Source organism: Barbatula barbatula (genome assembly GCF_947034865.1).
Source record: "Barbatula barbatula genome assembly, chromosome: 5".
NCBI classification, from domain to species: domain Eukaryota; kingdom Metazoa; phylum Chordata; class Actinopteri; order Cypriniformes; family Nemacheilidae; genus Barbatula; species Barbatula barbatula.
In genome coordinates this window covers 14,424,661-14,438,264 of record NC_136769.1, presented here as the reverse complement: position 1 = coordinate 14,438,264, position 13,604 = coordinate 14,424,661, and the positions used below count along the sequence as shown (strand labels likewise).

General features: G+C 37.4%; 1 protein-coding gene across 2 annotated transcripts in view; it reads left to right on the top strand.

Annotated features, from left to right (window-relative positions):
- Positions 1–13,226, top strand: part of rab11fip4a (RAB11 family interacting protein 4 (class II) a) — a 34,348-nt gene extending 21,122 nt beyond the window's left edge. The window contains exons 4-15 of one of the 2 annotated variants that reach the window (XM_079455572.1): positions 3,005–3,219; positions 3,298–3,462; positions 4,272–4,406; positions 6,537–6,572; positions 6,981–7,080; positions 7,205–7,308; positions 7,382–7,522; positions 8,096–8,177; positions 8,893–9,030; positions 10,132–10,287; positions 10,380–10,523; positions 10,800–13,226. In XM_079455572.1, the coding sequence (XP_079311698.1) occupies positions 3,005–3,219; positions 3,298–3,462; positions 4,272–4,406; positions 6,537–6,572; positions 6,981–7,080; positions 7,205–7,308; positions 7,382–7,522; positions 8,096–8,177; positions 8,893–9,030; positions 10,132–10,287; positions 10,380–10,523; positions 10,800–10,916 (1,533 nt within the window). In that variant the 3' untranslated portion in view covers positions 10,917–13,226. The remainder of the gene's footprint in view (positions 1–3,004; positions 3,220–3,297; positions 3,463–4,271; positions 4,407–6,536; positions 6,573–6,980; positions 7,081–7,204; positions 7,309–7,381; positions 7,523–8,095; positions 8,178–8,892; positions 9,031–10,131; positions 10,288–10,379; positions 10,524–10,799) is intronic. The other variant, XM_079455573.1, reaches the window with a different exon arrangement.
- The last annotated feature ends 378 nt before the right edge of the window (positions 13,227–13,604 follow it).

The window sequence follows — 13,604 nt, the reverse complement described above, 5'->3', positions numbered from 1 at the left end:
GATGAAGGATCAGCAGAGACATGGGTTTACAGAAGAAAATGATACTGCATCTGAAAATTAATACAAAATATTTGCTCCAACCTAAAGGAAACAAGTAATAATGCATGCGTCCTGTCTCCTGCCTCGGCATGCTCTGCTTCGTCTATTCATGTGTGAAGATGTGTGGGACACAGGAGGTGAGATACTCCATCACACTGTGCTCTCTATTGCAATTCTACTCCTGGACCCCACAGACAAAAACTTCTCCATTATTTATAGATCAGAGGGCTGAAGGGACCTGTTTTGCTTCGCAGTATTTTCAGAAGTTGCTATCGTACACATTTAATACCATGACATGCAGTGTTATTGAGTTTGTTCTCTTTTCCCTGCATGCTTGTGTGGTGCTACGATATGGGTTAATTGTGTTCTTCTATGTCGGGTTGTATTATACTGTATAATTTATATAATTTACAATTGTTATAATAAAGTGACATTATGGGTGTGATAGCATTTGGCTTATAGCTGGATAATAAGTAGATTTGTTAGATTACTTAAATAAAAGAGCAATTCCTGATGTCTTCATTACACAATCCACTCACACCCAACACATTATCAACCCTCTCATTTCAGTTTTTATTTTTCGAGGTGATACATGCAGACGTTTAAGATTGAGTAGGTAAAATGCAATGTGCTATAAACTCGATAAAATTGATCTGAGAACTTTAAACCATGTAATAAAAGTAGATCGGTTTTGTTCAGTTAGAACAGATAAAAGAGTGATTACACAATAAAAATCTATGGAATCCCACTAACACTGCTTGAATACTAAAGGTTTTGCTTGGCATACAGTCTAATGTGTGTTTGAATCAATACCTGCCTAGATATTCAACAGAGAGGGTCACTGGCTTTTTAATAATGATCGCTCTTTCCTCAGTAATGGGAATGTAAAATATGGTAGGGAATAAGGACATGTTTGGTGTAATCCCAGATTTTGGATGCATCTTTTCGAAGGTTTAAATTGTATTGAAGATGTCATACAATTCAGTCTGTAGTGAGTAGCTTAAAAAAAGAGCAAAGAATAAAATAGCACACAAGCTTCGGTTTTCTGCATAACATACAAAAATAAGACTTATTTGTATGGTTTTAAAACAACAGCACTAATGTGGCATATTGAAGTTTGGTGAAATGAAATGAAATAAAACGACTTTACTGTCACTATACCATATACTCATAGGTGAAAATCTTTGCAACGCATAATGAATTCCAGTTAGAGAGTCTTGGAAAAATGCATGCAACACAACCACATGAAAATGTTGTTTATGCATGGAGAATAAATGCAACTACATGTTCAAAGTAAAATGCATGTGCAAATAATTAATTTAGGAGATTACCTTATTCTTCAAATTAGGTAGTAAAGCATTTTTAAATGAGTTTGGTTTATGTGCGTCTCTGTGCATGCATGCATGCCTAACATGAAAGACAGTCTGTCAGTAACTGTAAAGAATAAATGTTTAGTCTAGGAATTCCAGATGGCGCTTTAGGGTGGTGGCCCAAAAGGGGTCATTTATCTGTGCCTTCACTGCAGGAGACCCCCATGTCTCCTCTCACATTACTGCAGTCCCAGAATATCTGCATTCATAACCACAGCAGGGAGAACTTTTGCTATACTGTCAAAGCTTCACCCGATGCAGATGTTAGTCGGATATCTGCTTCCCTGCTGTTATCTCTAAAGATGCAGCCCTGTGTAAGGTATCAAAGTTAAGCATGCACCTATGACTGGTCCTGTGATGTTTAATCCAGCACCCATGATTTACATTTCCTTTCATGAGGCATAAAATACTAGAAGCATTTTTCTACAAGGACACTTTCATATGGATGCTGTTAAGCAGCTAGTGGATTATCTTAAGAAAGTGATGGAGCTGTGTTAGCCGGCCGGTTTCAGTTCACGGCAGCCAGCTAGGTCTTATTTCTCAGGTTTTCATTGTTGCACGGGTGGGAGGTGGTACTGTGTGTGACCTACAAAGGAAAGGTAAGGCTCACTGAGCTGTGAATGTGAGAGAGGTCGCTACAGAAAAAGGGTCGTGGACCTGTGAGATCTCTTAAAAGCAAACCGTCTTCTTTCCTATATCTTAAATTTGAACCATTTTACATGTCATTTTTATAGTTATTCTGAAGAAATTGATTATAGGGATTAAATAGTCATTATGGGATACATAAATGCTTTGCTGTGACTGAATATCATGATCACACAGGGTCATATTGGGATTTAAAAGAATGTTCAGATGGGTGTGTATTGCAGTTCACGTGGTTCCCCAACGGAATAAAGATTTAATGAGCAGTCATAACTCACAGCTTTAAAGAAGCCTAAATGAATCTTCCACACACATATGTTGTGCAAATACAATAAATCTAAAAATACAAAAAAAGTCAAATATATTCAACACAAATATGTTAAGACTCAGTGGCGATTAAACAATCCTTCATTGTGTGACGAAGATTTAGCTCGCTCTGTGAAAATAACAATGCCGCCGAGCACCAACTGAGTTCCATTGTCCAACTGCCATTGAGATGTGAAATGAATTTTAATAAGAAATAGTTGGGGCTGCACTTGTGTGAGTGATAGAATTGATGAAAATACTTAGTTTCCAAACACATTAGTATTTTTAGGGAGATTTATTAACTGTAGAATGAGTTCTGATTCTTTATTGAATTGCATTTATGCATATACACTTTTTAATCAAAAGGGACTTTTAGTACATTTTAGTCCATGACTCTAAGCTTGGCTAACCAAACGTTTCTTGCCACTTCATCATGAGAGCCTTTGTTCTGTCCTAGCATCTTCTGAGGTTAATGGTCAAAGTTGACCTAACCTTTGACCTCAGCCCCTTTCTTTGTGGTATCATGTTCCCATTCCAATGAGTAAACCAGTTTATTTATTACCTCTAATTTTGAACTTTGTTTACTTGTTTAGGCACAAAATTTATGAGCAACGGGACTTAACATGTTTTCCATGATCTATCTGCAGCATGGGGACGGAAGTATGGGACCCCCTGTCATCGTGTGCACGCGACCCTACCCAGAATGCCGGCTATATTCTGACGAGGAAGGACTGGGGGGACGGGACACACAAGAGTCGGACATGGACAGTGCTGGAGACAGCGGCGCGGGATCGGAATCATCTGAAGGAGGACGCCATGATGATAAAGAGGAAGGAATGGGAGGACTCTTTTGTGGGAACAGGTCAGTATCACAGATGATGTACTCTGTGGTTTAGCAGTAGCTCTCGAGAGACTGAGGTGTCCCCGTCTCTGTTTGCAGATGTGGTCAGATGGTCTCTGCAGCAGCTTCAGTGATCTCAGTAGAGGAACAGTTTGAGGATTATGGAGAGGGAGAGGATGTGGACTTCACACCCAGCAGTCCCATCCCTGATGATGACACACGCACTAATGGTTTCTCCGATCTGGGATCCTCTCTACCTTCAAGGTAGGTACATTGTTAAATAAATCTTGTTTTGTTGCTTTTTAAAAACTATTCTAAACTGGACTGAACGTAAAAAACGTTGCCATGACATACACAATATGTCACTAAATATTACTAATCTCGATATGCTACTGAGAAATAACGGGCAACCAGTCACAGCCAATATGATTAACTACAAAAATCATATTTTACTCATTTATTCATCCTATAAATTTGTTTGTTCTGAAGTACACAGAGAGAAATTTTTGGAAGAATGCTTGTAACCAAACAGTTCTTGGCCACCATTGACTACCAGAGTAGGAAAAATTACAATAGTTATCAAAAGTGCATCAGAACTGTTTGCTTACCTACATTCATCAAAATAACATTTGTCCTACTATAGTAGTCAATGGTGGCAAATGGTTATAAGCATTCTTCAAAATATCTTATTTTGTATTCATCAGAACAAAGACACTAGATTGTGAATAAAGGATGACAGAATTTTCTTTCTTTACACCCTCCAGTACAAATCTCATGTTGTGTACTATATTTAGCCTTATGTAAATAACAATAATATATGAATCAGTTTGTGGTCATTATTTGTAAATAATTCTAATTTAAATACACTTTTAGACACCTGTGGTGTTGCACACAAAATCACAACAGTTTTAAATCAGTTTATCTATAGTGTGGGTGTTTTAAAGCCATTCTTATATGTCCAGTTTGAACTGTTTATCCCAGGTTGAATCTACTTTACCATGTTGTGATAACCACATAATTAAATCCTGTATCAGACTATGTGAAATTGTAAGTACTTTGCTATGTTTTTGCAGTGCTGGTCAGACGCCTCAGAAGATTAGGCATCTGTATCACAGTGAGCTGCTGGATGTCTACTGTTCTCAGTGCTGCAAGAAAGTCAACCTGCTTAATGACTTAGAGGCCAGACTCAAGAACCTTAAAGCTAACAGGTAAGACAATACAGACAATGCAGCTATTTCATTTAATTACATTCATTTGTTTGTTTTAATAGTTTAGTTAAGTCACAGCCATGGACTATAAATTGATAGACTGTGGTTGGTAGTAGTAGGGGGTAGCAGCATTTGACTGGACAAAATTCTTTGAAAGACGAGTAATCATTTTGTTTTTCTTTGAAAGACGAGTAAAAAAAAGTTTTTTTTCCTGCAGAAAACCTGAAAACTATGAATTTGTTTAAGGCTAATCATGTGTATTTGTAGGAGAACACCAATACTGTATATAGAAAGACGTGGACTTAATGTGTGAAACTCCCTTACTTTCTGTCTATAGCTTGTGCTAAACAGTGTAGCACTGCAATTCTGAACGGATTCTTTATGTCTCTGTTGAACCGAGTCGGGTAAAGCTAGGTGTATTTTTATGAGTCTCTTTAATCACTGTGGTCTGTCAAAATCACAAGCTTTATCAGGAGAAGGGTTTCATCTTAGAACCTGTTACCATAGCAACACCGTTCCATTCAGGGCTTTACTTATCTTTGTGAATGTTATCAGACAGTGAGAGAAAACCGAGACTCTCATAAAAAGCCTTGGGTGTTTAAGTGGGTGTGTGCGTAGTGAGATGTAACGGGAACTGCTGAAATAATCCTTTTATTATCATGAGGGTACCTAATAAATTTAATACTTTAGAAGAGTGGCACTGCAATCTTTTATCTGGGCCGCAGTGCATCATGGGATTGTGAGGGTTTCACGTAAGCCTCACACACAGATGCATTATACTGCAGACAGAAAGGGAGTGTACAGTAAAGAGCCCTGTTATTTCCTGATGTCTGTGTGTCTGTATGAATAGGAATGATGAGGAAGTTGGATCATGTGATCTGTGGCCTTTCGCAATTAATCCCTGGACATTTCAACGTAATGCTCAACTGCATACTCTGCATTCTAATGCTTAAGTTAAATAAATATTTGAATATGAAGCACTAAATGTTTGTATTTGAAGCTGTTGACTGGATATATTTTGTTGTTGGATGACACTGAGTAAAAAATTCAGATCATTTCGAACCAATTAAAATAAACTTGAATGTTCATTTAGGGAATGTCCAGTTACTTTAACAAGTCATGACAACACTTGACATTTGTCAACTGGCAAAATCTGCATCAGCGCATTTGAGTGCATGTACAGTATGTGTGTGTATGCTGTGGGTTTGCAAATTGTCTGGTGGTGTCTTTATTGGTTTTGTTGAGTACAGAATGCATGAGAATTTACTTTTATTTTAGTAAACAAACAGACCTGTGTGATCCAACAAGTGAAGGGGTTTAGATTGACGTGGGTTATGTAAACACAAGGTTAGAGTGCAGGTATTCTATTTTCATCGAGGTCTTTTAAAGCCGGCTGATTATAAGTGTAATCTCATGACCCAGGACAAACCGACTGCAGTGTGGGAGCTTGGTCACTTCAGGCAATGGTGAATCTGTAATTAGATTTTAAATAAAGCGGATAAGCAGAACGGAAAAACAAAGCAATAAAACTGCAATATGGATAATCAAATTGGCCTCTCTGTATGGCATTAGATCATTTACAGTACAGTAAATGTCAGTAGAATATTGAAAAAGTGTCAAGTCTCAAGTAAGATTTTCTCAAAAATACAGCTCCAGCATTTATGGATGTGGCATTTTCAGTAAAAACATGAAAAATTTACTCTAAGAAAATGTATTTATTTCCAATATATCGAATCATCTGTTTATATTTGACAAATCCAGACTTCAGAAAAATGTCAGTCTATGCACGAGTTTTAAAAACGAGAAAAATTAGGGATTTATGAGGACTATGGACTGTTATGGGTGTGAATGTGACAACTCACTACATGACTATGAAAAACTGTTCTTTAAAAATAAATATCTTTAAAAACATTGAGACATTGTTTCAAACGACATCAGAATGCCTTATTTTACATTTGAATGGAATTTCCCAAATATATATCATATACGTTTGCTTATACGATTTACTAAGTTTCACCACTCGTTAAAAGTGTTTTTCAGAAACATTACCATATAATGATTTTTATATAAGATTTTGCTGTGTTGTTGTATGGAGCTGCAAAGCTAATCTTGTTTTGCATCATTTTACAGCCCGAACAGGAAAATCACCAGTACCGCATTTGGTCGGTGAGTCTCTCATCTATCTAGTTTTACGAGATCTGTATAAAATGAGATTACAGGGTACACTAAACACTTTCTCCTTCATTTACTCCTGCAAGGATAATCAGTCATTCATTCCTGATCAAGTTTACAGTAGTTAGTCCACAGCCTGATAAAGTTACTAACTGGTTTTAGAGAATCCATCTCATTTAAACCTGAGTCCTGTGTCTAACCTTAATCTAGTTCCATTATTTAAAAAAACTGTGAAATGATTTTTTCAAGATAAAGCATACATTTAGGCATATTAAGCATACCTTTTACTTCAAACATTCACAGCCTAGTGTATATAAGGTCCAGCATCAGTCAGATCTACTGCTCTGGTTAGTTGCTGGCAGGTTTATATTCAATTATTTTGTTTCTCTGTGTGGTCCACAGTCAGCTCTTCCATCACAGTAACTTCAGCAGCAGCCACGGCAGCACAGAAGATCTGTTCAGAGACAGCATCGACTCCTGTGACATCGACATCACTGAGAAGGTACTGGAAGTATTTAATGGGAAGCCAAAGTTCAATCTTTAATAAAATAGCATAATAAAAGATCAAATTTGACTTAATGCGGCTATCCTGTGAGTGTGATTCTGATATTTAACCTTTTTTTAAGGTAAGTTATTTGGAAAAGAAGATAACAGAGCTTGAGAACGACAGTCTGGCCAGCGGAGATCTGAAATCCAAACTTAAACATGAAAACACACAACTAGTTCACAGGTAAATATGAAACAATCTGGTAAAGTCTTCAGTAAATACTTGAATTTATCATTTTTATGTGGTTACTCATCAGGGTACATGAGCTGGAGGAACAGATCAAGGATCAGGAGACGCGTGCAGAGCAAGGTCTAGAGGAGGAACTGAAAAGACACAGAGAGGCCTACAGCAAGATGGAGAGAGACAAGTCCACAGAGATCGAACTGCTTAGCAACCGGTACCCGAATCTCCCTGCATGAATTTAGTTTTTACAAATGGAGGTTTTGAGGGGTTTTAACATTGAAACTCAAGGTGCAAGGTTTTATATGTTAATCTCAGTCTCGAGCTGTAGTTTCAAGCAAGACTTAACTTGATTTGGGAATTTCATTGGCTGCTATTGCACTGCGTCTGGCAGCAAACACACAGTCCACCACGAAATAAAGTCATGTTTACAAGTAACCAGCTTGATATAGTGAGCGCTTCAAGCATAGTGAAGAAGTAATAACTGGATTTACCAAGAGTATTCCAATATTGAATAGACATTTTACTGCATAAGTGTGTCATGTAAATACTGTGTCAGTATTTACATACACCGTTTTATCATTGTGATAGAATCTTTGATAAATCCACCCCTAAATGACATGTCAACACAAACATACTCTGATTAGTTGCTTTAGATGTCAGTCAGACTGACATAAGATGAATAAGGCTGCATTGTGAGCCAGTTTAGTCAAATGTCTGGTTATGCGATACTCCGTTCTACTTTGTGGTTATGCATAATTCTCAATTAAAAGATGATTTCTGCCTGTAGGGTTCAACAGCTTGAGGAGGAGAATGCAGAGATGAAGGTGAATGTGTGCAGACTAAAGTCTCAAACTGAAAAACTTGACCAGGTGGGTGATGCATTGGAATGCTTTCCCTTATATAACTACACAACCCACATGATACATCAAATTATTATTTGTTAAACAAATTACACCATTTGGTAAGCAAATCATACATTTTTGCTGTCTATCTGTCTCTGAATTAAACACTTTCACACGGGACCTCACTGAAAGATCCTTCAGACACATTGCAGCAGCCAGTGAAAATCCCTGGAGCTCTATTATGAAGGTGTCTTGTCAGTGTTAACAACGCTTTTAAGATGGAGTAAAACGTGTGAAAGCTGCTTCCTGCGTGATTTTAGCAGCTCTGCATTTAGACTCTTGAGTCAGTGAGGCTTTGATCTATATGATGTAAGGAAATCATGTAGAGAACATGCAGCAGCTAATGCTGTATTTTCCTAAAGCTAAAATATCTGGGCCAATGTCTGATATGGATAAAAAAGAAAGCACCTTTTTATTTCTTTCAGACAGTAGGAGAACGAACACAAAAATAAATGACACTCATCATGGTGCTGTAGTAATAGGAATCCCGCCAGTCGCCTCTTTATTCGATGAATCTTGTTTTATTTCATGTCTTTTATTTATGTAATTGAATATACTATTGAAACATAACCTTGAAAAAATATCATTTTTGAAAATGTGAACGCTTACTGTGCCTATTGTCTTCATGATAAATAACTGAATGAATCCTAAAATGGTTTTCTTGCCGATGTTTTTTGGATAGGAGAAGCAGCGTATGACGGATAAGCTTGAAGACACCAGCCTGCGTTTAAAGGATGAGATGGATCTGTACAGGAAAATGATGGATAAGCTTTGGCAAAATAGACACGAGTTTCAGAAAGAACGGGAAGCCATGCAAGAGGTATTTCCATTGCAAATTACACACAAACATAATTCCTTAACATTTTACGTTTATACATTTGCCAGAAATTTCTGTGAAAAGCCACTTTTGATATAGTCTAAAGTAAATGTTTTTCTTAGTTTGGGTGTTTCTTGAGAAGTTTAATCTTGGCATTGCTAGTGCAGTGCTCTAAAAACTAAGCTACAGGGACACAAACATCTAGGGCCCTATCGTGCAATCTGGTGCAAGGTGCTAGGCCCGACGCAGTTCTCATTTTCCCGTCCTGCACCGCGTCGTTTAGGTAGCAAATGCATTTGCTCACATTTGTGCGCCATGGGCTTGCGGGTCTAAAAAAAGAGGTGTTTTCAGGCGCATTGGTGGCAGGTTGCTATTTTGAGCAACTGGAAATAGACTGATAATTCTAAAGTCAATAGTGCACTATTTTTTTTATTTAAAGAGCGCTTTAGTAGAAATTGCGCATCTGGGCAGGTCCACAGCGCAATTTCACTCTACTTATAGAGGGTATGCATTGACGTCACTTTCCAAGATGAACTTACAAAGAAATCAGGGGTTCATGGATACAGAAATGTTGCACGGAAACAAAAGTTGGTCTGCTCGCCCGCTTTAACCTCACGCACAAGCAGATGCCTTTCCTCTTGCAGATTCCACTTTGTAAAATAGGGCTCTCACTAAATCCTTGGTGTTTCAAGTCTTATGAAACCTTCACCCTGACCCACACCCTAACCCTAACTCTAACCATATTAACTACCTATGATTGTTAAACTTGCCAAAAAACAGGGTTGCGTGATGACGTTAGACTCGAAACACCAAGGATTTAGTGAGAGCCATGTAAATAGTGAATCAGCCATGGCATGAGCGCAACTGTCTCTTAAAGGGAATGAGAGATTAGACTCTGTTTGGTTTACTGCACGTTACGCCGTTACTCATTAAGAGAATCGGGACAACCCGTTTAGACCATGCGCCCTGGCACGCCGACCGTTTTCCTGTCGTTAAACTAGCATTCGGATTCAGACATGCCCTGAGTGCACCTGCACCGTGCGTTTTAGATCATGTGCTTAAATTGTTAAAATAGGGCCCCTAATGTTTACTCTGAACATGTAGCTGATTGAAGACCTGAGGCGTGAGCTGGAGCACCTGCAGCTCTTTAAACTGGAGACTGAGAAGCCTGGTCGTAGCCGGCTCGCTGCAGGACTGTCCGAGTACAATGCCAAGACTCGTGAGATTGAGCTGGAGCACGAAGTCAAGCGGCTTAAACAGGTACAGTGGGATATCACAATGTTATTCCACCTACACCATCCTCTAAACACACTGGCTTCAGAAGTAGTAAATCAAGTTTAATCTTCCAACAGGAGAACCATAAGCTCCGAGACCAGAATGATGATCTGAACGGACAGATTCTCAGCCTCAGCCTTTATGAGGCCAAAAACCTATTTGCATGTCACACCAAGGCCCAGTCACTGGCAGCAGAGATAGACAACGCCTCCAGAGATGAGGTGAGAAGAACTGAAGACTGCAATGCAAGAAATTAGTCAAAGAACTACAGAATACAAACCTTTTAAATTTGGGGTCGGAAGGCTATTCCACAAAAAGGTTTATTTCATGCAAAAGAAATCTGTTATATTAGTTATATTTATAGTCAAGTGACCATCTTATTTGCATTTAATGTATAAAAGCAGACATTTCTGTGCATTCGGAGCAAATTATTAAAGATGCTTTAGCTTTACATGTGAGATTGTCATTAATGGATTTTTCTCTTTCCATCCTTGCAGCTGGTTGATGCTTTGAAAGAACAAGAGGAGATCAACTTCCGTTTAAGGCAGTACATGGACAAGATCATCTTGGCTATCCTAGACCACAACCCCTCCATCCTAGAGATTAAGCAATAGGCTTTTGATCATTTCTCTCGAGTTGATAGCGGAAAGAGGACACATGCTCTGTAAAGAGCTTCCCCTTAAGGCCGGCCGTGTGAGATGTACCCACACAGCCCCCTATCATCTTGTATTTACAGAGCTAGTTACTGAAGAAAAAAAGTTTCCTATGTGCTCTGACACACACATGCACAAACACAGTTCCATTGTTACTCATGTCATCATGCTATGAGTTCAAGCTGTAGAAACGACAAAAACAAGTGATGAAACTGGAATATAAAATAGAAGTGTACTTTTCTCGCTGAGTATGTACAACTCAGTGTTGTATTCGACTTATGAACAAAACAAGTAGAAATGTATAAATACCACAATGATCACAGGGCAGAGGAGAGCTCTTCATGCACTTACAGGGTACAGCATGTGTTCTTATGTTTTTTATTCGAATCAGATGTGCCAGGTGCCCTATAGACTTTCCCTTAACGTGTACTGTTCACATATGACCTCTCCACATTTCTTTGCTTAGCCAATAATAGGGACTTGAGATCTGTCTTAGTCTGAGAATAAGTGTCAAGTGATAATAGATGTATGGTAACAGGGATCAGCAGATAAGGATGAATCTTATGTGATCTGCTGTGATTATAGTTATATTGGTGAACATCATGTCAACAGGAGTGGAACTAGGCTGTGTAATTTATAGGTTGTCATTGGATGATGCTTTGGATCAGCATCCATCAGGGCTGTTGTGATATCAGGGTATTTAGGACTGAGGAATCACATGTTGTTACAGTCAAAGCACAAGAGTGGTGAACAGTATGAGCAGAGTCACAGTTGTACAATATATTATGTACATATAGAGAGAAAAGTGTAGGTATTGTGGAAAAGAAAGGTTTATTTTTCATAGAACTCTGTGATAGTGTATATGAAATGACAGTATCAAGTGAGTGGATCAAAATTAAATGTTCATGATATTAAAGTCGAATTACGAAAGCTCCAAAAACTATGATTATAAAACACAATACATGTGTACATGTAAACATTAACTGACATCCAGCAACAGTTTGTGGTGGATCTGTATCTCTTAACATCACATCTACATTAAAATAAATATGTATATGCAAATAGTTAGTTCATAACTCACTTAATAGTAATATTTAATATTGTACATCAGTGCCATAGGTAGAAGAAGCTGCACATTCAAATTTATTTTAACTGTACATCCCATGAATGTATCACCATGCATCTTTCAATATTCAATAATCACATTTTCCCACAAAATCCTGTTTAGCTAGTAAATACTATGTGAATCACAGTATTTCAGATTATTGTTTAGTATGGGAAAGGAACCAATACTGATTGTTACAAACTAGTTTTGCTTTGTTGCACAAATTGTACTTAATCTGTTTCTTCGCATGTTCTGTTTGTGATCTTTATTTGGAATGTAACACTTTTGGTTGTTTCAGTAACTGTTATTATTATTATTATCAGTTATAGAGGAGGTTTTGTTTATACATTTCTGTTACATCTTGTGTTGTAGAATTTTTCACTCATTGTAAATGTTGTACAGAGACTATAGTTCCTATTTGTATTGCTGTGCCACTCATCAATCTTAATGAATAAATGAAAGGCAGTCTTTTATACAGTTTTATCATGTTAGACATTTGACTAAATAATATACAAGTCATTTTGAATTGCTTTGCCACTGTGGCATTTGATAAGATTGTGACATCACAGTTACTGTAATATTCCTTAAAACGACTCCTCAGTAGATGTAATTTCATAGACAAGACTTCTGCATAATTATTTAATAGTTATGTTTGATCGAAACCAGTCAAGAATCACAACTGTTTGAAAAAACATTCAGATGAAACTTTCGCTGTTATATCATTTCCTGCTCCAGCATTCGCTGTTACTCTTCATAGAATAAGGGGTCAACAGAATAAATGGATATTAGATTTGTTGTATAATAAGTTGAAAAGTTAGTGAATCAAAAACTCCCATTTCCAGCAGCAATGAACTTTTTGCTAATTTTAAAGAGTTTTGCTTTGTGTTCACTGTCACAGGTTGGATGCTACATCGTTTGACACTTTTCTATTGCTAAAGGTTTACAGAACATTTATGTTGTCGTTTACACCTTTTCGTTATAGAAAAAGATGGACAATTTCTTGTCTCGTGTATGGGTATATAACACTATATAGTATTATCACTTGTTTCTAATCACACACAATAGAGAACAACAAGACTTCCCGAATATTACATAACAAAGGCCTCAAGAGTTATGGCAAATTTCAAATGTATAATAAATGACTTTTTGGCATGACTTGAGATGACAAGAGTCTTGACTATGTTTGTTTTCTCTACTAGATAACTCTCTAACACATGCTATCAAACCATATCCTTGATAATAATATGTTTAATGATTGCTTCGATTAGAACTAGATGTAATCTTGTCTCCATCTGCTGGATAAAGCATGTAACGACATGCGAATGTGGATCTGCTCTGAAAAGATGTAAGAATAAATACATTTGCAATAATTAAGATTTTTTCTTTAGGGAAATCAACAATTTCTCAGAAAAGTGAAAGTCCACGGAAGAACAACAGATAGGTAGACAACTTGATGAAGCCTAGTGCACAAGCATTTAAAATACTAAGCATCTGAGAAATACATTTGTGCCAAACTTCTTCAAAATGCTAATTGTTATTAACAA